Below are 26848 nucleotides of genomic sequence, written 5' to 3'. Positions count from 1 at the left end.
AAATATTCATTTCAGTATCTGCTTCATTTGTTTAGTTACACATAGATATAAAAATCACGTATTACTGGGGCACCTGCGTGACTCAGGCAGTTAAGCATCTGACTCTTGATTTCAGCGCAGGTCATGATCTCGAGGTCGTGAGACGGAGCTCCCCACTCAGTGTGGAGCCTGCTTAGGATTTTTTCACTTTCCCTCCCCGTACACACCCACGCACGAGTGCTTTCTCTCTCTCTCAAAAAATAAGAAAATAAAATAAAATTACATATTACTATGCTTATTCAATTTCTTCCGCCTCTTAAATATCAGTGTCTTTGTCATGACCAGAACTTTCTGTTCTCCAGCATGGTTTTGCTGAACATGCTACCTTCACTCCATCTGAGTTAAGAAACAATTTTATTAATCCATATATGATCTGTGTGTCACTACAAATTTTATCCCAGGTCACAAATATTCATTCCCGTAACTGGAAGACAGCTCTTTTCTGTTCATCTCTCTTTTTTTTTTTTTCTGTTCATCTCTTAAGTATGTATTTGTGAGCTCCTCCGTGTAACTTTATAAAGACTCTAATGAAAGGTGGCTCCCTTTCTCTCGGAGAATTGACGACAGGGATTTCCAAAATCAAAATCTAATGTAAGGCGTTAAATATACTTTATTATCCGTAATTTTTAAAGACTGTTATACTATAAAATGGCTATTGTGGTCAGTCATCCAAACAACAAATATTTACCTCTGTATTTGTCAATCCAATAAAGTAATAATTGCTATTATTTTACTTAATTCTGTTCCCTATGATAGAGAAAAGACATGTCCTAAATACAGAAAAAACATTCATCCTTGGTCCTCACTGACTTATCCTCCAGAACCTGAGTTTGGTTTGGCTCCAGGAAGAGGCTTACCCGTCCTCCAGCTGCTGCTGCTGCTCAATGAGCGTGGCCCTGCCCTTAGCCAGCAAAATACCCCAAAGATACTCATTTTCTAGTCCAGTGGTTCTGAAACCTTCACGTGCTTCAGAATCACCTGGGCCTCACTCCCAGAGTTTCTAAGTCAGCAGGTTTGGGTCAGAGGCACAGATTTCGCATTTTTAACAAGTTCCCGGACGAGGCCGATGCTGCTGGTCTGGGGACCACACGTTTGAGAACCACTTTGAGCCTCTTCAGCAGAGGAAGTCCCGAGCGCCTGTCTGGGCCTTCAAGGGAGAGCTCTGCGTGTCAAATCACCTAAAGTGCAGTACGAGTTGTATAAGGAGGAGCCCGTGTGGGTGAGCCCATGCTGTGGCACCTGGCAGTGTAAAGTGGTAACATCTGCCTTTATTACAGATGTAAACAAAATTATTTTGGAGGGCTTTCCATTTTTTTCCCTGAGCGTTTTTTTTTCTTGAAGTCTTGTTTTTGAGTGAAGAGAAAAATCTTAACATAAATCTTGGATGGAATTGCAGCTCGAAATAGACAGTTCAGAGTGCTATAGTTTTATTTCACGGAAGAATAAATACCTCCCAGTGGCATAAAAAATAAAAAACAATAAAAAAAAAAAAACTCTGGTCCAGTTCAGGAAAACTTAGAGAGAGTTATGGCATCTCTCTGCTGTGGGTTTCCCTCATCAATCTGTGTATATATATATTTTAAATATATATTATATTATATATGTTTTATAAATATTATATATTATATATAATTATTTATATAAATATTATAGATAATTATAGATAATTATATATAAATATTTGTATGTATAAATATTATATTATATAATTATTATAAAATATATATAATATATAAAATATATATAAAATTCATTCTCTTTTCTGTTTTTCTTTTAAGATTGATTGATTGATTTTTAGAAAGAGGGCATGTGAGCGGGGGGAGGAGCAGAGGGAGAGGGACAAGCAGACTCCGTAGCTGAGCACACATGGGACGTGGGGCTCTGCCTCACGTCTCTGAGATCATGACCTGAGCTGAAGTCAAGGGTGGGATGCTTAACCACCTACACTACCCAGGCACCCCACCCTCTTTTCCATGTGCATGTCACACCTTAAAAAAAGGAAAAACCTAGGGATCCCTGGGTGGCGCAGCGGTTTAGCGCCTGCCTTTGGCCCAGGGCGCAATCCTGGAGACCCAGGATCGAATCCCATGTCGGGCTCCTGGTGCATGGAGCCTGCTTCTCCCTCTGCCTATGTCTCTGCCTCTCTCTCTCTGTGTGTGACTATCATAAATAAATAAAAAAATTAAAAAAAAAAAAAAAAAAGGAAAAACCTAACCTACAAAGTCAGGATGATGTGTTTGCACCATCACCCTTCTCTGGGGGCATAGAGCACGGCTGCCCCGCCCCACGTTGGCACAACTGCCACTCTTCTGGGTGCCACCTGTTTCCTCCAGATAGCCTGCCTCTGGGTGGACCACGGCAGCAGCAGGGAGATGCGGGAAGAGGCGTTCTAGAAATCGATCTGTCCACCTCCTTTTGCCCAGGCCTCCCTTCTGACTTGTTATATCAGTTCCATTAGAAATGCAAGCAGGCCCTGAGCTATATGGTGAAAGGAGCACCTGTACCTTTGCCGTGGATCCCGCCCTTCAGAAAAGTACATTAAAAGCCAGCTCAGTCTGCACACAACTTGTAGCCCAGTGTATATGATAAATGCCACAGAATAGGAAGCACTTACGTCTCGGGCTTACCTATTAATTTTGCAGGATTGCAGATAACTTCTTGTAGTTCTATCCAGTAACCGTATGTTCGTTGTCTCTTCACCTGGCTCCTTAACGAAGGTCAGCGTTACTTAATGTGGTTGCGATACTTACTGACGTGGTTAATTTTTGTTGCCTGCAGTACGAAATCTGACAGAAGTTGTCCCTCAGCTGCTGGATCAGCTTCGTACCGTGGAACAGAAGCGGCCCGCAAGCAACGTCTCCGCCAGCATCCAGAGGATCCGGGAGCTCATCGCCCAGACCAGGAGCGTCGCCAGCAAGGTAAGCGAGAAAGGAGGCCCCCCCAGGACTCGGGCATCTGGACGACGTGGAACCGAACTGCCACTCTTCGGGCGGCTTCCAGAGCCTGGAACCTTTCTCCCCGAGTAGCTCTGAGCACCATCTGGATCTGTCCATTAGAATCGCATGAGAAGCTTTGAAAACCAAACCAGCTCCTGGTCCCAACCCCAAAGCAATTTATCAGGCCCTCCAGAGGAGGGGCTCAGGGGCTTTGAAAAGCTTCCCAGTGATTCTTGAGTACAGGCAAGATTAAGAGCCACAGAGTTAACCTGGTCAGCAAAGCTCATAGAGCAAAAGAAATTGAGGAAAGTGAACACCAGTAGGCTTGACTTAGTATTGTCATTATTATTAATTATTTTAACAGGTGTTTTAGTGCAATGACCACTGCAGTGACTTGCCCATCTACCTCTTCAGGGACTTCTCTGGGGTAACGATGATGATTGGAAGCCTTTACTGACTCCCTCACTGGGGAATCACAGACCACATGAACTGAATAATCTCAACAAAGACCCTGTTCTGAGATGCTTGCACAGAGGCCACGTGGCGACACCAAAACTTGTGCCGGTGGTAGTGGCGGGAACACATCCTGACACAACAATTAATGATTCAATCCGGCAAACAGGGCTTGTTCTTGGCCCTCTTTTTCATTTATTTTTCATTGAAGTGTAGACCAGCATAATTTTTACAGCCAAATGAATTGGTTTCATCTTCTCAATTGCGAATTGGCCTAAACAGACCATTGGCCCTAAGTACTGACAGAGGGAGTTGGAAAGCCACTGTTTTGTAATGGAGGAGATTATTATTGGTAAATATATCCGACTTTTAAATGATATGTGATCATTGGTCCCACGCCACAAATTAACATTTTTAGATACTTTGGGGAGCATTTCAAGAAAAGCTTATCGTGGCGAAACGGCGTTTCCAAAGCTAAGTTTCTTTGGGTGCTTTCTAGTAATTTTCTATAAATGGAGAAGAATTTAGGGGACCTTAATCACCTAAAACCGTTTTCTAAAGAGAGTCTTGACAAATGCCTTTGGGAGCCCACTTGGCTCCCCAAAGTGAGAGGCTTTCTGTGCAGATATATTTCCTTTCTCAGACTCAATTTTTACAAAAAGGCTTTCATCCTGCAAACTGTTTGTTTATTAAGATGATTGATTTTTACTCAACCAGCAACATAGGATGACGTACTCTAGACATTTGGGAATATGATCTTGAGCTTACTGACCATCAGTATTAACCAAATCAATATGAAATAATGGATGTTTAATACATCTGATTTTTCAGAAATATTGCGTGAGCAGCATGGGTATAAAAAGCCTCTCCACTTCTGAACACTCAGAAAATCATCCTGAACCAGACCAGTTCAGCTAATCGTCTCGGGCCTCTCAATAAAGGCATCTGCTGACCTGTGCTTTGTTGTGATACCTTTCTAAGAATCATTATAAGAAACATCTTAATGAACTCCTCACTAGAGTTATAATGATTATGGAGCCAGGAACTGGAAAGTACTTTATAGTTATTACCTTATTTCATTTGGCAAATTTTTTTGCCCTCCCCTTACAGGGGAAGAAACTGCAGGCTAAGGGACTTGCTCAGTAGTTACACATCTAGTAAGTGGCAAAGCCAGGTTCAAGACCCCGTCTAAGACTTCAGAGCTGGGACCAGACCCCTCCCAACTGTCTGGATGTGCTCAAGGATGTTACAGCCTTATTTCATGTTCCTCTTTTGAAGACACTGAGGAGGAAGTCCTCGCCTCATTAGTACCCAAGATTAGTTATACTTCTTCTGATCAATTAGTTGTTGTTAATCGTATGGGCGTCGTGAGCTGTGTAGACCAATCCTATCAAGCTGTTTGGTTCCCCCCAACCAGGAGTGTAGTTCATTGTGGAATTCGTGTGTATCCTCATCTTGGATCTGCTTTTTCACCCCTCTTTTTGGCTTCCTTTCACCCCATTTTAAATTTAAATGATTGTATTATAATCCGGCTTAGCTCCCTTCTCCCACAAGGTGAGGATATTAGGAAACAAGGGCAAGGAGAGGAGTAGGGCTTACAGAGCCCATAAGGACAGAGGGAAGCCTGTTGGGCCCCACCGGGGAGAGCTATCTATGCCCACTTCTGCAGGGTGCTTTTAACAGAGACATTTTGTAACTCCAGATCCAAGTATCCATGATGTTTGATGGCCAGTCAGCAGTCGAGGTGCACCCCAAAACCAGTTTGGATGACTTAAAGACCTTCACATCCCTGAGCCTGTACATGAAACCTCCTCCCGTGAAGCAGCCGGAGCCAGCTGGGGCTGCGGACCGCTTTGTCCTGTACCTCGGAAGCAAACACGTAAGAGCATTATGTGTTTTTTTTTTTCTTTCCTCCCCCTAGTAAATTTATTTATTTGTTTATTTTTAACTTTTTCTTTTTTTAATTTAAACTCAATTAGCCAACATATAGTCCATCATTAGTTTCAGATGTAGAGTTCAATAATTCATCAGTTGCATATAACACGCAGTAGAGCGTGATGTTTTAAAAGAGAGAATAATATTAAAAGGAAAGATCGGGGCTTTTCTCTTGCCTTAACACAAAACTACCTATGCAAACAAACAAAATTCCCATCCTGGTAACTCAAAAAGTAGAGTTCACTTTAACACCAAGACTCAAGGAGTGATTTAAAGACAAGTAATTCCTTCTTATCTGCGTGGGGTATTTCTGGGGCCGCTTCAGTATCAGCCTCACGCTGCTAACTGAATGCAGCATTTCCCAGACTTTCCACACACAGAGGCCTGTTAGGTTTGAAGCCTCCTGTTTGAAGATGCACAGCAATCGGCACTGGCAGGCTGCATCATGTCCCCGGGTTAACCAGACAGGATTAGCACACTCTTGGAAGCTGTCATATGTCCACAAGCCTGCAGTTCCCTGCTTCCCCAACCAGGATGCACTTGGACCAACACAGGGGGCAGCGGACCCAGGTAGCCACGGGGAGCCTGGAAAGGAAGCAGCACTTTTTGTAATAATTCAGGCCTCGTATACAGCCACGCACTTGGATGGATGGTTGTCCTTTAAAGAAATGAAAACAAAATACAATGTTCATTCATAGGGAGATTATTTATTTAAGTGACTTCTTGACATTTCAGGCCAAAAAAGAATACATGGGTCTTGCAATCAAAAATGATAACCTGGTGTACGTTTATAATCTGGGAACTAAGGATGTAGAGATTCCCCTGGACTCCAAGCCCGTCAGTTCCTGGCCTGCTTACTTCAGCATTGTCAAGATTGAAAGGTAAAGTAAGCCACAGCACAAGACTTCTGTGCACATTTCATAAGAAATCTACTGACCAGCATGCATGCACATGCACGTGCACCACCCCCAACACACACACACACACAGAGCAATTTTTCCCCTTTATTGTTGCTCCACTTCCATTATTCCTCTAGTCCTTCCCAAATACCTAAGTGGAAAACAAAAGATTAGAAAAAAATACTCATCATTTCTAAGTAGCAATCTGATTATTAGATCTTTTTATCTGACCAATCCATGAGTTGATCCCAAGATGGAATGTCTTTTTTGCCTCTTTCCATTGATTGTTGACATTCTGTTAAAGCTTATAAGCCTGTGATAAAATCAAATCACCAATTCTGCGAAGAGGGAACATTAGCATTTTGACATTGGAAAAAAAAAAAAACTCTATTTTCTACAAATTGTCTGGCTAACAAAGACTGAAAATTCTTAACAGGGTAGGAAAACACGGAAAGGTGTTTTTAACGGTCCCGAGTCTAAGTAGCACTGCAGAAGAAAAGTTTATTAAAAAAGGCGAATTTGCGGGAGATGACTCCTTGTTGGATCTGGACCCTGAGGACACTGTGTTTTATGTTGGTGGTGTGCCTTCAAACTTTAAGGTAAGCTAGCCAGCCAGACTTGGACTTACTGAAAATTTACACTGATTGTTTTTAAAAATCCATAAAACCTGCAGTAATTTGGGGATGAGATAGAAATCTTGATATTTCAAGAAAGAAGTTAACTCGGTGTGTGATAAAATTCTGATCTATAAATCTGGTCTCTGCCACCCATATTTTCATAGCATCACATGCTTTCAAGCTGTCGCTAACACTTGACTCAATTCATTTCGTTCCGATCCGTGCATATGTAATCGATATTACCCCCCCCCCCCCACTACTACAGGAGTGTGTATACCTCATGGGTCTGTACCTTGTCTTCTGGATCACAATGAAAGTTTCAAAAACTCATATTTCAACTACCACAGAAATAAAATAAAATACTTGGGATGAAAGAAGGGGTGGGTCTAGGTGGGTGTATGAGACTCAGGAAAGGGCAAACAAATGAAAGGCTCAGAAAGGGAGTTGATGTAGGATTTCAATTCCAGAGCTATTACTAGTTACTAGCACATTATTGAACCTCTCTGAGAATGACTTGCCTTCTGTTAATCTGAGAACAGGAATACCTGCCTCAGCAGGGCTGCTGTAAGAATTGATTTTGGTCCTGAATTCACTGTTGAGGGTGTGACTGATACATAGCACCTACTCCACAAGTCCCATCCTCTGTGCTGCATATGCACAACTGACAAATCATTGCTTATCTAAATCATTTGGCACAGAGGAGACACAGGTCTAACAAGATGTTTATACCCATAGATCGTTCCCCTTGACCTGCTGTCTAATTTCATTGTCTGTTCTGTATCATCTGGGTGAAATGCGATCACAGGATCATTGACTTTGTCTGTCGTACAGCTCCCTGCAAGCCTCAACCTGCCTGGCTTCGTGGGCTGCCTGGAACTGGCCACTTTGAATAATGATGTGATCAGCTTGTACAACTTTAAGCACATCTATAACATGGATCCCTCCAAGTCAGTACCCTGTGCCAGGTAAGAAAGTGTTAAGAGTACTAAAGACTTCGGTAGCCAGGTGAGAGCAGCAGGTGAGACAAACGTGGATCATCAATATTCAGGTTCTCAGTTTTTTCTTTGGGGAAACCAGTTTTGAAACTGCATGATAGTCATGCCTGCAAAAAGCATTTCAGTTCTCCTCTACCACTGATGAACGTGTGCGATTATGAAAAGTGTTAAACAACATACTTGCCGCTTTAATTTAGTATTCCAGAGATTGGGGTTTCACTGGAAACTTCTGCTGTCTTACCACAAAAGGTAAAGAGGAAATCCATGTAAAATAATTCATTTAGGATAAAGAAGATGTGGTTTACGTATACATACAATGGAATTCAATGAAATCTTGCCATTTGCAACGACGTGGCTGGAGCTAGAGAGCATAATGCTGAGCGAAATGTCAGAGAAAAACAAATACCATATGATTTCACTCATCTGTGGAATTTAAGAAACATAACTTAGATGAACATGGGGGGGGAAAGAAAGGCAAACCAGAAAACAGACTCAACTATAGAGAACAAACTGAAGGTTGCTGAGGGGAGATTGGCAGGGGGATGGGCTAGATGGGTGATGGGCATTAAGGAGGGCATTTGGTGTGATGAGCACTAGGTGTTGTATGTAAGCAATGAATCACTAGATTCTAAACCTGAAACTAAAAATAATTTAAAAAAAATAAAACCATTTAACTTACCTATGAATACTTTTTCTATGTCTGCCATGAAGACATTGGGACTTCTTTTTTTTTTTTTTTCAAGTTTTTATTTAAATTCCAGTTAGTTAACATACAGTGTAATGCTGGTTGCAGGTGTAAGGGTTAAAAGGGCCTCACGCGAAAAGCATGATGCAAACTGTCATGTTCATGTTTTTATTTCAGAGATAAACTGGCGTTCACTCAGAGTCGGGCTGCCAGCTATTTCTTCGATGGCTCTAGTTATGCCGTGGTAAGGGATATCACAAGGAGAGGGAAATTCGGTCAGGTGACTCGCTTTGACATAGAAGTTCGAACACCAGCTGACAATGGCCTCATACTCCTGATGGTCAATGGAGTGAGTACACATAAAGTCCCTTATCTTCTCCTCTAGCTCCTTTACTTTCTGCCATGCATTTTCCTAGGAACCTTCCCAGGTTGAGTGTGTCATGCCACCAAACTGAAGTTTTAGTTTAGAAAGCAAAATTATATTTCTCTTTCTTTAGGGAAGTGATGGCAGCAAGAAGTAAAAGCAGCCCTGAAATGCATTTTGGGATGCATATTAAACATAATCCCCTTTAATAGACTAGGGAATTTTGCAGAAAATCAGCACCAAGATCTAAGTGGGTAATGTGTCTGCAGAAATTTAGCACTTTTCACATCGTATCATATGCCTTTATCAGTAAAAAAAAAAAAATTAGTATGCTTACTATAAATATATGCATTTCTTTATTAATAATATATATAAAAATGTAAAGTAATGATGCATTTTATTAATGGTTATTAATAATTATCTTATTAAGGCATCCCTGGTGGCCCAGCGGTTTAGCGCCACCTTCGGCCCAGGGTGTGATCCTGAGACCCAGGATCGAGTCCCACGTCAGGCTCCCTGCATGGAGCCTGCTTCTCCCCCTGCCTGTGTCTCTGCCTCTCTCTCTCTCTCTCTCTCTCTCTTTCTGTGTGTGTCTGTCATGAATAAATAAATAAATCTTTAAAAAAATAATAATAATGTTATTAGAGATATAGTATTCAAAACTAGGAATAAAAGGCAATTTGTATAAAGATAAAATATTGAATAAAATAAATACAACTTTAAAATAAAGATGAAATAAAGCTCTTTTCAATTTGTTGATGGTACAAATATAAATAGCAGTGTTAGCAAGAACAATATAATTAAATATGCTTATGTATTTTTGAAAGTCTCATTAACTCCTTGGGATACAGTGATACAATAGTCTTGTCCTAAAACAAACAAACAAACAAAAAAGTCTTGTCCTAAGTCCAGTTGATTTCAATACTAAGTTTTATTGGCTGTCAAAACTGAATAAGGTACCTTAAAAATAAAAATGTAAAATGTGTATTATTGGCTATGCTTACTGAATCTTGATACCATTTTTCAATGTCCTTCATTAATTGGTAAAAGTTGTGTTTGAATTTGGCTGGTACATTTCCATGTTTCCTGATGTCAGTTCTAGCTAGCTAATCAGATACATATCATTTTGTAAACCTCAACAAAAAAGCCCAAGACCATCAAAATCTTCATTTGAAAGATTTTTAAACAGGTTAGAAATTTTTTTCCAAAATTATTCTAGTAGCGCAGATATGAGAGTCTTCATAGGTATACACATGATTTTCATCAACAAATTCATTTAGCAATAGAAAATTTTACAAATGTGTTTTCTAAAAACCATCTCTCCAGAGAACAGCTTTCTTCAAAAAGGTTACTTTCCCTTCAGAAATCTGTTGCATTCCTATGCACTAATAATGAAGCAGCAGAAAGAGATATCAAGGAAAAGATCTTACCTACAATTGCACCAAGAATAATAAAATATCTAGAAATAAACTTAACCCAAAGGCAAAAGGTCTGTACTTTGAGAACTATAAAATATTGATGAAAGAAATTGAAGACGACATCAAGAAATAGGAAGACATTCCATGCTCATAGAAAACCAAATATTGTTAAAACGGCTGCACTACTCAAAGCAGTTCACAGATTTAATGTGATAGCTATCAAAATGCCAGCAACATTTTTCACAGAACTAGAACAAACAATCCTAATATTTGTATGGAACCATAAAAGACCCCGAATAGCCAAAGCAATCTTGAAAAAGAAAACCAAAACTGGAGGGATCACAATTCCAGTGCAAGTTCTATTACAAAGCTGTAGTCATCCAAACAGTATGGTGCTGGCAGAAAAATAGACACAAAGATCAATGGAACAGAATAGAAAACCCAGAAATAAACTCACAACTGTATAGTCCATTCGTCTTCAACAAGGGAGAAATGAATATACAATGGGGAAAAGACAGTCTCTCCAACAAACGGTAGGAAAACTGGACAGCAACATGTAAGAGAATGAAACTGGACCACATTCTCACACCATACACAAAAATAAACTCAAAATGAGTTAAAGACCTAAATGTGAGACCCGAAACCATAAAAATGCTAGAAGAGAGCACAGGCAGTGATGTCTCTGACGTTGGCCATAGCAACATATTTCTAGATGTGTCTCCTGAGACAAGGAGAAAAAAGCTAAAATAGACTATTGGGACTACATCAAAATAAAAAGCTTCTGCACAGTGGAAACAAACATCAAAACTAAAGGCAGCCAATATATTTTTTTAAATAACCGGTAAACTTCACAGTACTGAAAGACATTTGTCATCACAAATGAAGGTCAACAAATTTACAATAACCCATTTAAGAAAGAAAATGTGTAACCAACCCTCTTTAAACCTGACAGCATTTTTAGTCATTTGCAAGAAGTAATCTGCAAACATCAGTGTCTCAAAAATATTTTCACATCATTGCATCTCAATAGAAAATCATTGTAAATATTCTATTAAGTCTTCTCACGTCTAAATCCAGGTAACCTGACGCATGTAACCTGCAATAAACTACAACAGGGCTTAAAACAAAGAAGTGGGTGAGGGGCCACCACCAGCCTCCAAGCGTGAAACTCTGCCCTCAAGGCCTCACATATCATGAGAAGCCCATGAAAATCTGTCCAAAGGATAAAATGAAGGCTCAGCTCACTCCATGTATTAAATACTAAAAGTTAATTTTTTTCCTCTATTTTAGAGTTTTAAAATTAGTATAAATGGAAGTTAAAATATTTTCTTTCTTCCCCTAAGGGATTGTTTTCCATATCTCACGAGTATACAGACCCCGCTCAAGAGATCACTTTCTGATAAGTAGGAACTTTACCACAATCCTTATTTTTCAAATCCATTCAATTCTGTCTGTAAACTGTCTTCCAAAACAAGCAAGCCTGGCCAGTAAATTACTTGAGTGCTACAGAATTATTTTGATTCTCAAACATCATATGGCTCAAGTGCATAATCAATTCATGTTTATCTATGTAAATCCATTGTCTGTAAATAATACAGAAACGTCCTTTTTTCTTATACCCATATTTGCTGATAATTTTTTAAGATTCTTCCCAAAAAACTATGGAATTATTTTTCAGGATTGCCAATCTTCCTCTTAAAATGCAATCATATCTGTTAGCCTGTTAGGATATTCAGAAGTTTTCAAGATTTTTAAAAGGTCAATCAGGTAAACTTAAAATTTCATTAATTCATAAATTAAGAAACAGAAGATAGTTGTGTTAAGTTGTGTATAAGTCTTAACACTTTGGTATCTTAATGTAAGACGTAACTGCTGATATGCATGGAGTTGTGATTTTAATTTTATAATAAGAATTTCACGAGGCTTTCTTAGTCTTCAGTTTCAAGAATAAAGAATACAGCTAAGATCAAATTCAGCTAAATCTGCACTTTCATGATAGCAGATGTTTGTATCTTATAGCTTCTTCTTTCTCTCCACAGAGTATGTTTTTCAGCTTGGAAATGCGCAACGGTTACCTACATGTGTTCTATGACTTTGGATTTAGCAATGGCCCTGTGCATCTTGAGGACACATCGAAGAGAGCTCAAATTAATGATGCAAAATACCATGAGGTACAAATCATTGCAATTTGTGTGCTTTGTTTGGTTTTGTTTTACTTGTACTTTGATCTATTGATCTAATCAGATGGTCAAGTGACATATGGGAAAGTAATTAGACTGAACACCTTCACCTCTGAAAAGCAACTGCAGGGTCCCATCTACTCAACTCCAGGATAACATTTGCTTTAAAAGAATGAATGTTTTTGTCATATTGATATTTTCTAATAAAAGAGTCACTGAAAGATTCATTTTAATTGCTTCATTGACCAGAAGACGCCTGCTTGATTACAATGGCACTCCGTAGAACTCTCTTGCACATTTGTTAAAAATGCCAGAGTGTGGATACACAGCCATTTTTAAATGTATCCTTTGAACACTACTAAATGTACAAAGAGTAGATAGTAAGAAAATAGAGAATTTCCTTGTAAACCATTTATCTGGGCCTTAGAAGATACTAACGCAGATTTCCTTATACAGAGAGTCTGCAAGGAATCCTCTTTGACTTTGAAACAGCTGTACACGATACTGACAATATACTTCATCTATTTTCATTAACAACTACTGTGAATCTACAATTAGTAAAATGTATAAAAGGCCTATCTTTTAAGTTGAACCAAAATGCAGAGAGTAGGAGGCTTTACTTCTCTTTGCAGTTCAAAGTCCCTCGCCTCCATGAGGATGGTTTACAATGGAAGAATATCTTAACTATATCTCTGACTAGCATTTTTGCAGATTCATTAAAACTTTTCAATGTGTCACTAAAACAGTGACACCAGGTAACTTACAGTCTGGATCTCCAAAGTCCCTGTTTATCGTTTTTTCCTGAATCCCCCCAAAGGAGCAAATGAAAACAACTCGTCTCATGATAAAAAATATATATATATTGTTTGGTCTAGCTCCCTCTCCACATGAAAATCCTTCTCCAGAAAATGTGAGCTTCTGGCTACTTTAAGTGCGAGTCTCCATGTCTGTAAAAAAGGAAAATCTATTCCCCATTTTGTGAACAAACAAGCCCAAGAACACAGGGGCTCAGCTGTTATAACCTGAGTAATTACAACATATCGTCATCTTCAAAAAGTTGATTATTACACAATATCAAGACTCACTATATATTATGTCTCCTAGATCTCAATCATTTACCACAATGATAAGAAAATGATTTTGGTGGTTGACAGACGACATGTCAAGAGCATGGACAATGAAAAGATGAAAATACCTTTTACCGACATTTACATTGGAGGGGCTCCCCCAGAAATTTTACAATCCAGGTACGCTTTTCTTGTTGTTAGGTGGCTGTCGTTCCTGATGATGTACGGGGCTGAGTATTCAACAGCCAGGAGAGGTCTAGTAAAAGTTTGAAGGCATGAGGGCACTCCCACTTGCTACGTGCACCCTCATGCACCCTCATGGCCTCCTTAAATTAGCATCTCCTAGATGAGCTCTACAGGTTTCTTTAATTGTCGTATTAATCTTAGAACATAGTCCAATACGGCATTTCTTACCTGCAAGAGGAAAGATGGAGCATGTGTACTGTGTGAAAATGAAGCATTGTGTCCCTTTACTTTTCAGTCTTAATTTAAACTTCTTTGAACTTTCAGATAGCACCTGAGGGCACAAAAATTTTTAAGCCTATCCAAGGGGTTGTGAATTAGGTGTCATTACAATTTTATTCTCCTGTATTTAAAATTGTAACTCTCTTATTACGATCAAGTCGTAGCATCAGACACCCTTGAAACTGAGAGGCGATTTTTAGGATGTTCCAGTCTGGTCATTCTCAACCCTGGTTCTCCTTAGAAAAACCTGGAGAACTTTTATAAACACCATTGCCCATAACCACTCTCCAGAAATTCTAGTTGGTCTGGGATAAGGCCCCAACCTCAAGCTTCTTTTCCATTAGATACCCTCTTAGCTCCTTCAACAGTGCCACATGGGACCTTTAACCATTATGGTTGTCATTATATAACCCCAGTCTGTTAGTTAGCATGGTCCCCTAGCTGTGATTTTGATGGAACAGAATATAGTGAGACTGTTACTCCTTAGTCTGGCCACTAAGACTAATGGCCATTGAAGCCATTGTAATTTTATCAAAATTAATTTCATAGTCATTCCATATTTAATAATATGCTCCTAGGCACCTCCTAGATACTAGGCATAATGACAGGTACTAGAATTACAATATTAATCAAAATTCCACCCCTAATCTCAAAGATAAAGGGTTCTTACTTTCCTATTAATCCAAAAGCTCAACATTCACCTGGACATTTCTCGGGCCTTAGTCAATTATAGTGTCTCCCAAAAAAGCCAAGAAGATGAGTTCGTGACTTCAATCCAACCCACTTGGGAATGGACTAATGGAAGACTGAACACCTGGGTTCAACTCCTAGCCTACAACTTGTGACATTAAAAAAACAAAAATAAAAAACAAACAAAACTTGATGCTTCTTAGTTTCATTTTATAGATTAAACCGTGTGAAGTTGCCAAAAGTTGACCATTTGTTAAAATGCATCAGTTCCCTGTGGTTCAACCTATTAATCAATCATCTGTAAAAGGGAAATAATAGCTTTTCCTTCCATCTCACGGAATTTTTATAAACCTAAAATGAGCTAATGTAAGTTAAAGCATCTTGAAAACTATAAAGAAGTAAACAAATTGGCTTGATGCGGCATAAAGCTGTTCTACAGGCAAAGATTAGACACTACATGTGCTTATGAAAGGAAGCATGAGAATATGAATAATTACAAAGCTACTAAAAATGACAGTATATAAAATCAAACTTCATATCCCACAGATGCAGGGCAACATCCTCCTCCTCATCATGACGATATTACTGAAGACTAATTTTCTTTTCCAGGACCCTCAGAGCACATCTTCCCCTAGATATCAACTTCAGAGGATGCATGAAGGGTTTCCAGTTCCAAAAAAAAGATTTCAATTTATTGGAGCAGACGGAAACTCTGGGAGTTGGTTATGGATGCCCAGAAGACTCTCTTGTAAGTACTAGTCAATCAAAAGCTTTTTAATAAATAGACACACACACACACACACACACACACAATAAATAGCCATGAAACTTCTCATTCTTAAAAACTGGAAAAGCTGTTTTCAGCTTCTCTGTGATCCCAGGTATACCTTGGGCTCCTTTTTCCGCCACCAGCAAAAAGGAGAATGGTTGAGCTGGAAAGGCGTGTGGGGCTTCCTCTGTGACTTGTCCATGTGCTTCCGGTTTCAAGGGCAGGGGACAGGGGACGTCCAAAGCCCAGAGAAGCCGTGTGAGCTTTTTCCTCACTCAGGGTGGAGGAAGTGAAGAAGCTAAAACCCCATCAGGTAGAGGCACCCAGAAGGAAAAGTTAACATGCCTGAATTCCAGTATAAACCAGAAGTCAAAACATAAACTCTTTATTATAGAAACCAGTAGACAGGGTTTTGATGTGTGAGAAATTGGTATTTGAAGCATATGATAATTATCACAAACACTAAACACACTTTTTTTTTCTTTGCCACGCAGATATCTCGCAGAGCATATTTCAATGGACAGAGTTTCATTGCTTCAGTTCAGAAAATGTCTTTCTTCGATGGCTTTGAAGGAGGTTTTAATTTCCGAACGTTACAGCCAAATGGGTTGCTATTCTATTATGCTTCAGGGGTAAGTATTTGTTTTTCCCTATGGGAAATTTTTTGTGATGATCATTTTTGTCTATTGAAACTACTCTTTAAGCGTCTGAAAAGTGATTTTTGCTTCAGATTAATTTTGACTCACATGAACACATAGCAGAAGGCCTCATTGCATACACTTTATAATTGCGTACATTGCAGATCAGAAGTTCTGAACCTAGGATTCATAGACCCACCCCTCAGGACTTCATGAAGAAAATTTGGTGTGTCCATGGACCTAGGTCAAAAAAATTAAGATTTTTCTTTAAAGATTTTATTTATTTATTTATGAGAGACACACAGAGAGGCAGAGACACAGGCAGAGGGAGAAGCAGGCTCCATGCAGAGAGCCCGATGCGGGACTCGATCCCAGGACCCCGGGTCACACCCTGAGCGAAAGGCAGACGCTCAACTGCTGAGCCACCCAGGGGCCCTAAGATTTTTTTTTAATTTTATTTTCTCAAACTAAAATTTAGCATTTTCTTCAATTACAAATGTTGGCAACAAATCAGAAATATTTGCAGAACCTGTTACTATATCATTAACCACAAATATATTTCATTTCACATAATAGTTGTCACGGATATCTCAAAATACCATTTTTGCTCATTGCTCCTTTTAAATGACAGTAGTTAGTAGATCTGCTGAGAGATTTTACAATTTAACACTTTAATAAAGAAGTACATATATTAAGATCACAGATATATTATTGTAATATTTTGAAACTGTATCTCAATATAATTGGTTTCCTTTGTATCCCTAGATATTTTGTTTGATGAATTTTAAAATGTTATCTTTGAAGGGGCCTGTGTATATCACCTAACTGCCAAAGGGGTCCATAGCACAAACAATATTAAGGACTTCTGTGTATATATAGAAACACACATGTGATTTAATTTGTAAAATAGTAAAAGGAACATACTTCTCTGTTCTCGGACTGGCTATGAAATACGTGAACTCAACCTTCCAAAGATATATTATTTCAAAAATAAAACAAGATATCCGGAGATTTGGTGACCCCAAGACCCAATCCCTGAAAAGGTTATCACCAATATATACACTGATAGAGCAGGTCATAATATAATTTATAAAAGCAGCTTTTCACTTTCCATACTTATTTCCTTGTATTTGTCACATTTATACTGAATTTAAATCAGTAGCAACAGTGAGAATTTACCCAAAGCACATTGTAGGACATCCACCAGCAAACCTGCCTCAGATTCCCATGGTTAGGTAACACCTGCGGTCCCCAAGAAGTGGTCATGTTGGGGGCCATGCCCTCAACTGTCGAGGTCAGCGCCCGTAGAAGGGATGAGAAGCAAGGCTGTCAATCTGCCAGTATTTTTTATTTATTTTTTTTTTTTTTTAGGGAATCTGCCAGTATTTTAAGCAATCAATTAGCAAATTCAGAAAAAGAAATGTTGACTTCTGCTCTTCTTCTATTTCTCTCCCACTTCTACAGATAAAGTAAAACTCTTAAAAAGCCAGACTGGCAAATTAACCCTTGCCTGGTACTCTAGCTACATCCCCGACTCGAGATTCAAATCTTGCCTTTCCAGGAGGGGCTGGACACAGACTAGCAGGGCCCGGGGCAGGGAAAGCACTAACCCTGCGACAGACAACTCTCCGCCTGACAAAGTCACCAGAAACCCTCAGTTCAGCAGAGAGGGGCCTCCTTTCTCCGTTGAAAGGTGCCTAATGGTGTAGACGACACGAACATAAGCAATGCACTGTCGTTGTTTTCATGGATGTTCTTTTACAAGCAAACTGCCCGCACGTGGGGTGGTCCTTTACGCAATGCCATTCGGAGAAAGTGGAAAACGTGTCCTCCTTTGGGTCCCTGGCCTCCCTACATTAATGCCTGTGCTTGCACTGCAGGCTGACGTGTTCTCCATTTCTCTGGATAACGGCACGGTGGTCCTGGACGTAAAGGGCATCAAGGTGCAGTCGGCAGACAAGCAGTACAATGATGGGCTGTCCCACCTGGTCATTACCTCTGTCTCACCCGCAAGGTACAGCTCCTCGCCTCACCTCACTTCCTCCCACCAGCTGGCTCTGTTTGGAAGGCATGACCCTGCTACACGACCACGACAAGTAGTAGGCCACGCTATTGCTTTTCCAATGTTTAAAAAAAAAAAAAAAAAAAAAGACAGAGGAAACACCTTACATTCTTTTAAAAAGAAGTTGCTATTAATTAAAATTAAAATTAATAGCAACTTCTTTTTAAGATCAAGACATGCCAAATGAATCACTGTATAATTGCTTAACAGGAATAGAAAGGGTTTTTTTCCAATAAAACCACAAACCTTCTTGAGGGAAGTGCCTCCATGTAGTACTTACTGAGTGGAGGGCAGTGTTTGGCACCTAGGAGACCCGCACACATCGGTTTCATTTAGATTTTAATGAAGCAATTGAGAGCTCTACATTTCTGGCCCTATTTTAACAGCTCTAACTCTAATTTTTTTTTTTAAATAGGTGATACTGAATTTCTTTTTTATTGAGAAGAAAGCTTTCTGGAATAAGAATTAAATCTCTGTTGCAGGCAGCGTCTGTGGAGCCCTCCTGTTACAAAACAAACACGTTAATAGGCCTTTCTAGACTCCATTTCCAATTACACTCAAAACCAGTCAATGTGCTTTACAACAAAAACAGGCTCCCCAAATGTGATAAATAATCACCATGAATTATGTTGTTTTTTACACACACACACACACACACACACAAATGCCGGTAACTAAACATCTGAGCTTCTTGCTTTTAGGGGTTTGGGGAGTCTTTTCCGCATATCAAAATATTCTCCTATTTTATCCTGGACTTCATGAAGAGTCTGGCAAATTACTATCTTTTCAACACCAAATTGTTACCGTTTCAGTTCCATGAGAAAAACCTGCAGCCTAGAATGGAACTGCAGGTAAAATGGTAGCAGTGTGGTGTGTAAAGAAGCTCTTTTCCTTTGCAGATATGAACTGATAGTAGATAAAAGCAGACTTGGGAGTAAGAACCCGACCAAAGGGAAAGGAGAACAGACCCAAGCAGGTGAAAAGAAGTTTTACTTTGGCGGCTCCCCCATCAGCCCCCAGTATGCTAACTTCACTGGCTGCATAAGTAATGCCTACTTCACCAGGTATGATATTTTTATTATTCATAAGTCTGCATGATCGGCTAAAAAAATCAAGTCCATAATGAAAATATTTATTTTCATATAAATATTGAGAACTACGAAACGTATGAGAAGCAATAGAGGGAGGTCGTTAAAAGTTTGCACGTGCTGGAGCAACTAGACATACTTGGGTTTGCCTGTAGGTTTCTTGCCTTTGAATTTGTCTGGCCCTAAAAATAAATGCGTAAATAAATAAATTTGTCTGCCCATGGCTAAGTCAGCCTTTGTTTCTTCTCTGCCAAAATGCAGAGGATAATAGTGCCTGCCCTCTCGTTACGACGATTGGATGAGAAAATGTGCGCAAGGCACCTGGCATACAGCGGCTATGGGTATCGGGGGCCATTATCTCTGTCCATATCATTCATGGTGGAGCAGAGCAACGTACCCAAACCCTTGTGAGAGGGTGAAGGGAGTCTTCTTAATTTGATGCATCACTTCAAACAAAGCCATTACTCCGGGTCCTTCACGAAGACAGGAAGGGCTCCCTGGGTACAAGAACAAAGCAGGGGAGAAACTTAATGCACGACACAGAGGTGGCACCAATCATCCAGAGCGTGGGGAGGGCGAAGATGTTCATCTGTCAGGATGTGCTGGTGCCGGGCAAAATTATCCACGGACTGTTCAACGGTCGTGCCAAGGGCTCAGATGCAGGTAGTGGTTGATAGATAAAGACCCATCACCCACACACACGCACTCACATCTCAGTTGCCAAATTCTTTCACTTCCATGGTTCCCATCATGTAGTTCTGAACAACATCCTAAGGGGTCTTTCCCCCCGTCTGTTGTTGCATAGGTTGGATAGAGATGTGGAGGTCGAAGATTTCCAGCGGTATTCGGAGAAGGTCCACACCTCTCTTTATGAGTGTCCCATCGAGTCTTCGCCGTTGTTCCTTCTCTACAAAAAAGGGAAAAATTCCTCAAAGCCTAAAGCAAGCCAGAATAAGAAGGTAAACGATGACGCCGTGCCAGATTCCCCGCCGCCCTAGTAGCCACGCTCTCCACGCTAGACACCCGTGCTTTAGGCGACCGACTTCAGTTTGCGACTGTGTGTGCACACGGAGGGGGGATCCTGGTAGCCTCTGACCTGCTGCTTTGTCAGCTTTGATCTATGGAGCTTTGCTCCCAGAGAAACCGTTTGAATCAGCTTTTACTCTGCACGGCCCACTGCTTATCATTGCAGTCGCTAAAACTGCTCCATCCCTAACCATTTGTGCCCATAACACGTGTTATCTGGTGCTGTATTGTCATTCTCAGTATCATTTGCTTTTGTGTAGGATCTCAGGCTTCCGTCACCCTCCTGGAAGCTACTAGAGTTTCTTTTTTTTTCTTTATAAATTTATTTTTTATTTGTGTTCAATTTGCCAACATATAGAATAACACCCAGTGCTCATCCTCAAGTGCCCCCCTCAGTGCCCGTCACCCAGTCACCCCCACCCCCCGCCCACCTCCCTTTCCACCACCCCTAGTTCGTTTCCCAGAGTTAGGAGTCTTTATGTTCTGTCTCCCTTTCTGATATTTCCCACTCATTTTTCTCTCCTTTCCCCTTTATTCCCTTTCACTATTTTTTATATTCCCCAAATGAATGAGACCATATAATGTTTGTCCTTCTCCGATTGACTTACTTCACTCAGCATCATACCCTCCAGGTCCATCCACGTCGAAGCAAATGGTGGGTATTTGTCGTTTCTAATGGCTGAGGAATATTCCATTGTCCACATACACCACAGCTTCTTTATCCATTCATCTGTCATGGACACCGAGGCTCCCCCACAGTGTGGCTACTGTGGACATTGCTGCTAGAAACATCGGGGTGCAGGTGTCCTGGCATTTCACTGCATCTGTATCTTTGGGGTAAATCCCCGTCAGTGCAATTGCTGGGTCGTAGGGCAGCTCTATTTCTAACTCTTTGAGGACCCTCCACACTGTTTTCCAGAGTGGCTGCCCCAGGTCACATTCCCAGCAACAGTGCAGGACGGTTCCCCTTGCTCCGCATCCTCTCCAACATTTGTGGTTCCCTGCCTTGTTAATTTTCCCCATTCTCACTGGGGTGAGGTGGGATCAGATAAAGGGCTAGTTTCCAAGATCTATAAAGAACTTATTAAACTCAACACCAAAGAAACAAACAATCCAATCATGAAATGGGCAAAAGACATGAACAGAAATCTCACCGAGGAAGACATAGAAGAGGCCAACACGCACATGAGAAAATGATGCTCCGCATCCCTGGCCATCAGGGAAATACAGATCAAAAGCTACTAGAGTTTCTGATCTCGCCCCCCCCCCCCCCCCGCCGTTTTCCCCTCCTTCGTTGACCTTCACTCCAGGGGCTCACAGGCAGGGTTGATCTGGGGCATGGACTAGGGCTGCGATATTGAGGCCGCGCTGACTTGCGCTCCTGCGAACAGACTCGCGTTTCATCGCGGTTTTAATTGCATCTCCTGGGCCGTGAGGGCGGCTGGGCATCTTCAGAGGAAGGCCCGATCTGCCTCCAAGGCGGCTTGTGAACCACCAGCAAGAGGGAGCGATCCCCCCAGCTTCTGGCCTCCCCGGCCCTCCTATCTGGAGCGCTTCCCTGTGTATTTCAGCTTAGAGGGACCACGTTTGAGGACCTCCTTGCAACCCCTCTGTTCGCACTTATCAGTGTTAGTGGAATTAATTTTATCTCCGTGTAATCTAAATCTAGGGTTTTTCAGGATCCTTTTCTGAATGTCGCGTGATTCAGGCAGAAAGATTATAGTGATTCAGGCGGCGAGATCACTGCATATGACTTTTATGAAGGCTTTTCCTAGAGGATGTTATAAAGGATTTTTTCGGAGGAGACTGAAATTCTGGTAAAATCTTACTGTCAGCTTCTCATATTGATGCTAAAAGGTTTAACCTGAAATTTTTCAGCTGAGACTTGAGCGCAGGTCAGTGGATCACTCGCAGCTGGTTAATGTCAGAGGCTGAGGAGGAAGATGCACCCACGGCACACACGTTACCCCTTCATTTTTTTTTCACTTTACCCCTTTAAATGAAGACAGTTTTCTATTTGAAGCTGTCTATCAAACGTAGTTTCCTAACAAATATTCATACTGTCAAGGTTGCAGTCAACAGCCCTTGGAACTATTAACACAAACTTTTCGATATTATAGGAAACCTCTTAGCCCTTCTTGTTAAAAAAAAAGTCTTAGAAATTCAACTTCATAATAACAGATAGAATCACTATGGATTTCACTTATATTTATTGGCAATTAGAATGTCAAATGTTTGCTAATCTTCTCTTGTATTCACCCTTGTATCAAAAGCTTCTTAAAGAGCTACCCAGGAAAACATGTGGCCTCTGTTTTCAATTTTTATTGAGGCCGATTCAAAGCAACTTGGGTTTATAATCATTTCCTTTCACAGTGGTTTCCTAATACTCCATTTTATGGGTAGATTATATTTTATTTAACTATTAAGAGACTTTCAGTGCTTTCCAGTTTCCTCCCTTCCTGGGTGAAGATCATTGTACGTTAATCTTTGATTGCATTGCTGAATAAATCTTTACAAAATATTCCTGGAGGTACTTACCGGGTTCAAGGCAAACTACTTGCCAAAAAAGGAACACTGACTTATAGTCCCCGATGAGTACATCAGAATACCTGTCTTACCACCTATGTTCCAACCTGAAATTTCTTCATAATTTTTACGTTTTTAAATTTAAATGAGAACATAATTTCTCATGTGATGTTTAGTGTGATCATGAAAATGTTACGTGTTATAATAGACATCATTCTGGAGTACCCAGCCAAGCACTCCCTTTTCTGAGAGTTGATTCCCTACACACAGGGTAAGCCTCATATTTTAGGCAGGTGACCTCATCCACCTGGTTATAGATATTTGGACCAGGGTAGATCATGTGAACTAAGCTGGGCTATGAGATTCCCTGCCTTAGAAACTGAGAACCCAAAGACACGAGTCTAGTCTGGTCATCGTCATCAGACGGAAAACATGTAAACCTAAGAGCTCTGCGTTAATCGTGCACAGAGAAAGCAAGCTGCTTTGTAAGAAAGAGGAAAAGGCAGAAAGCTCTCCTGCAGAGAAAGAAAAATGAAAGCAAACGGTCTGAGAAAAACAGAGCTGAGATACCAAAAACATTTGGAAAAGGAGTGCCTTGATTCTTCCTAGCTTTCCAATTCCTGATTCTTGCCCCTAGTAGCGCCCCGCTATATTATCCTAACATCCCCTGGACCGCGTAAGATACTCCCATATCCTTATAACACACGCCCTCTTGTGCTTAAGTAGCTCAACTAGTTTGGCTGTTATGTGAAACAGAAGAAACGTACTGAATTGAAACAGATGCTCAGAGAAAAAAATTACAGTGGGAAATTCAGAGTCTGGTGAGGTTCAGAAACCCACGCACGCACACAGCTACTCTAGCAGAGTAAACGGAGTCTCTGTGTTATATGGGACTCATTACATGATAACTCATTTTTTATTATCATTATTATTATTATTATTATTATTATTATTATTATTATTATTCAGGGCATATATCCACAGAGGGTTTAGAGTGTTTGGTCACCATATGGAAATATACCAATACCAGAATCTCTCCCCTCCTGCAGCAGACAGGAGATCCCAGCCTACGGATTCCCACATGGAAGCAGAGAAAGGCAGGGCTGCTCCAGCAGCCCTGAGCTTCGCTGACCCCCGTGGTCGGTTCGCGTTGCTCTCGTCCCCTGGCAAAGCGGACACGCTGACTGAGAGACAGTGAGATCCTCTCCATGGCAAGGGGAAGGAGGAGGAGCCCCCCTCGAGTTGGGGATGGTCCTCAACCCCTCAGCCAATCTCTCATCCCCACCCTCCTGCAAAACAAAACCTCATCCTCCTAGCAAGTCATCTAAGGTCATTTCTATCCGGCGACAGCCTGTCTCCCAATTTGCTATTTAACTGCCTGTTTTTCCAAATCAATTTTCATTTCCTTAAGAAAAAAAAAAAATACCACAACGGTTTCTCCCTCACCTTTCTGTCCCCCACCACACATGGCCCGTGGGAGGCACACAGAAATACTCATTTCCTTCCACATCATTTCTGCCTATTAGGTATTCAGTAAGCATTTGCTTGGATAAATGAATGATTAGATGATCAGACTTATTTGCATTTACTTTAATATTGCTTCCAAAATTAAGACTAGATAACCACTAAATGTTAGCCTGTAGTCTCACAGCTCTAAATTTTAAAATCAGCAGTGCAATTTTAGGAGCGCAAAGTAATTTTTAAGTGTTGTTCTATGTCCCGTCACATAGAAGCTTACTAGCTATCTTATCATCAAAAATATTCTTAAATATTTTGAAGACATTACTCAATATGTTAACTTTTGTGTGTTGAAGAAATATTGTTGTCTAAGATAGGAGGGTTTTATCGACGGATTTCCTCAAGGTTATTTTATTTGTCAATATTTCCATTTTTCACCATTGGATGTGCATTTAATTGAAATGATAGAGCGGTTATGTCTGCGGCTTCAGGTTAGCTCTGCTTTACTATCACAGACTAGAATTTTGGATTTGTTAACATACTGCGTTGTTGTCATGTATTGTTCTTAGTGCTACAAAGCTCCTGCTGTCGTTTGCCTAAGGAAAGAGAGGGCCCTAATATTCTGTGAATGGAAAATGCGCAAATAATGTACACTTTCACTATTTTTTATTTTTATTGATTACTGATAAAGAAATCACAAATGAACTTCCGCTACTAGTATGTCAGGTTCATCCCTTACTATGATTTATTTCCTGTTCTTACAGGGAGAGAAAAGTAAAGATGCACCTTCCGGGGACCCTGCAGGCCTCAAGTTCCCGGAGGGGAATGCTCCAAGAGATGCTTACTGCCACCTTTCCAACAGTCCTAGGGCCATAGAGCACGCCTATCAGTACGGAGGGACCGCCAACAGCCGCCAAGAGTTTGAACACCTAAAAAGAGATTTTGGTGAAAAGTAAAGTAACACGCTATCCTTTCAGAAACTTTATGCCGTGGCTGGACTTCATCCTTATCCTCTATCTGCCATCGTTTTCCTGTGATCTTTCCTTTCTGTACCACTTAATCCTATTATTTTATTACCAGAATAAGTGCTACATGGTACAGGATCCTTCCTTTCCGATACATTACGTCCTCTGTGACTTTCTTCCCCAAAGTAAGAGGGATAAAACCGCATTCTTCTAGGAGTTTTCTGCATTCATCAAAAAGGAAAGCCAATCAAAGAAAGGCACATGGGACACATTTCATATGACTCATCATCGAACCTTGGCATTACCTTCCTTCTCCCATATAAATTGCTTTCATATCAAAAATGGGGGTGCCTCTGAACTGCTGGAAGGTTAATAAGGAAAGACACTGAAGATCCCAAACCCACTTCCATGTCTGCTAGTGCTCCAGCTGTCCGTAAAGCCCAGCCCCTCTTCCCAGTATTCCACAAATCTCCAGGTTACTTGGCACTTTTGAGGATTTCTTTTTATAGTGTGAGCACCCAAATATTCTTATATAGGTCTCATATCTTTCAAACATTCATAGAGGCGGTGCGATTCAATAAGTAACCTCTAATGCCTTTGAATTTGCTATTTGCCTAATGGGCAGTATCAGTATTTTGTATTCATTAGGAAGAATTTAGAATTAAATCAAACTGGAAATCAGCCTAATAAATGTATCTTATCTATAGGGCCTGGAGCTAAATGTCTAGAAGGTTTTGTTTAATTCCTACACATTCTGGTAGCTCTTTTTAACCTGTGATATCTACGGATTAATTTTTCCTGGGAAAGACAGGAATACTGAATCTGTAGTTTAGATAGCACACAAATCATACTTTCTCTATGCAGATTTCTGTATGCACATTAATTACTGACTAGTATTTTATCCACATGAACAAACTAAATGCAACCCTATTTTCAAGGCAAGACGCGTTAAGTGAAACAATGCTTCCTTAAATGTGGAATGTAGCCCTGCTGTATAAAGAAGTAGGGAAAGATTTAGATTTTTGAGTTAGTCACCCTTTCCCAATATTCATTAATCATAGTAAGGTATAATTAGAAGTGATGCTGCTTGGGATTCATGGAATGGCTACTCAGCTTTCCTTACACTGTGTTGCTGTGGGAAACTAGAGACCATCTTGAGTCTCATTTTACAGATAGTAAGCTTTTTCTTTTCATTTACCAGATCTCAGTTCTCCATTCGTCTGAAAACTCGCTCCTCCCATGGGATGATTTTCTATGTCTCCGATCAAGAAGAGAATGACTTCATGACTCTATTCTTAGCCCACGGCCGCTTGGTTTTCATGTTTAATGTTGGCCACAAGAAACTAAAGATTAGAAGCCAAGAGAAATACAATGATGGAGTGTGGCATGATGTGAGTTGAAGGCAGAGGAATATTATTACCGGCAAATATTCATCGTTGTCAAATGAACTGACATTAATGCCCACTGTTGGTCTCTCTCGAAATACCCATTTTAAAACTCGGAACTCAATTTTGAAATATTTTTTAATTCCTTATAAAAAAATCTTGAAGCATATTATTTAAAAAGAGATACA

The 26848-nt window shown here is 40.4% G+C and overlaps 1 protein-coding gene across 3 annotated transcripts in view; it reads left to right on the top strand.

Annotated features, from left to right (window-relative positions):
- Positions 1-26848, top strand: part of LAMA4 (laminin subunit alpha 4) — a 142899-nt gene that overhangs the window by 104858 nt on the left and 11193 nt on the right. For all 3 annotated transcript variants that reach the window (XM_049092473.1, XM_025444841.3, XM_049092474.1), the window contains exons 18-32: positions 2818-2957; positions 5131-5307; positions 6099-6244; positions 6699-6861; positions 7711-7844; positions 8737-8908; positions 12381-12512; positions 13626-13768; positions 15353-15491; positions 16007-16144; positions 18031-18164; positions 19112-19276; positions 20106-20259; positions 25075-25262; positions 26477-26666. In XM_049092473.1, coding sequence (XP_048948430.1) covers positions 2818-2957; positions 5131-5307; positions 6099-6244; positions 6699-6861; positions 7711-7844; positions 8737-8908; positions 12381-12512; positions 13626-13768; positions 15353-15491; positions 16007-16144; positions 18031-18164; positions 19112-19276; positions 20106-20259; positions 25075-25262; positions 26477-26666 — 2315 coding nt within the window. The remainder of the gene's footprint in view (positions 1-2817; positions 2958-5130; positions 5308-6098; positions 6245-6698; positions 6862-7710; positions 7845-8736; positions 8909-12380; positions 12513-13625; positions 13769-15352; positions 15492-16006; positions 16145-18030; positions 18165-19111; positions 19277-20105; positions 20260-25074; positions 25263-26476; positions 26667-26848) is intronic.

This window comes from Canis lupus, chromosome 12 (genome assembly GCF_003254725.2).
Source record: "Canis lupus dingo isolate Sandy chromosome 12, ASM325472v2, whole genome shotgun sequence".
Classification (NCBI taxonomy): domain Eukaryota; kingdom Metazoa; phylum Chordata; class Mammalia; order Carnivora; family Canidae; genus Canis; species Canis lupus.
Note: the sequence above shows the minus strand (reverse complement) of the source record. Positions and strands in the feature narration are given on the sequence as shown.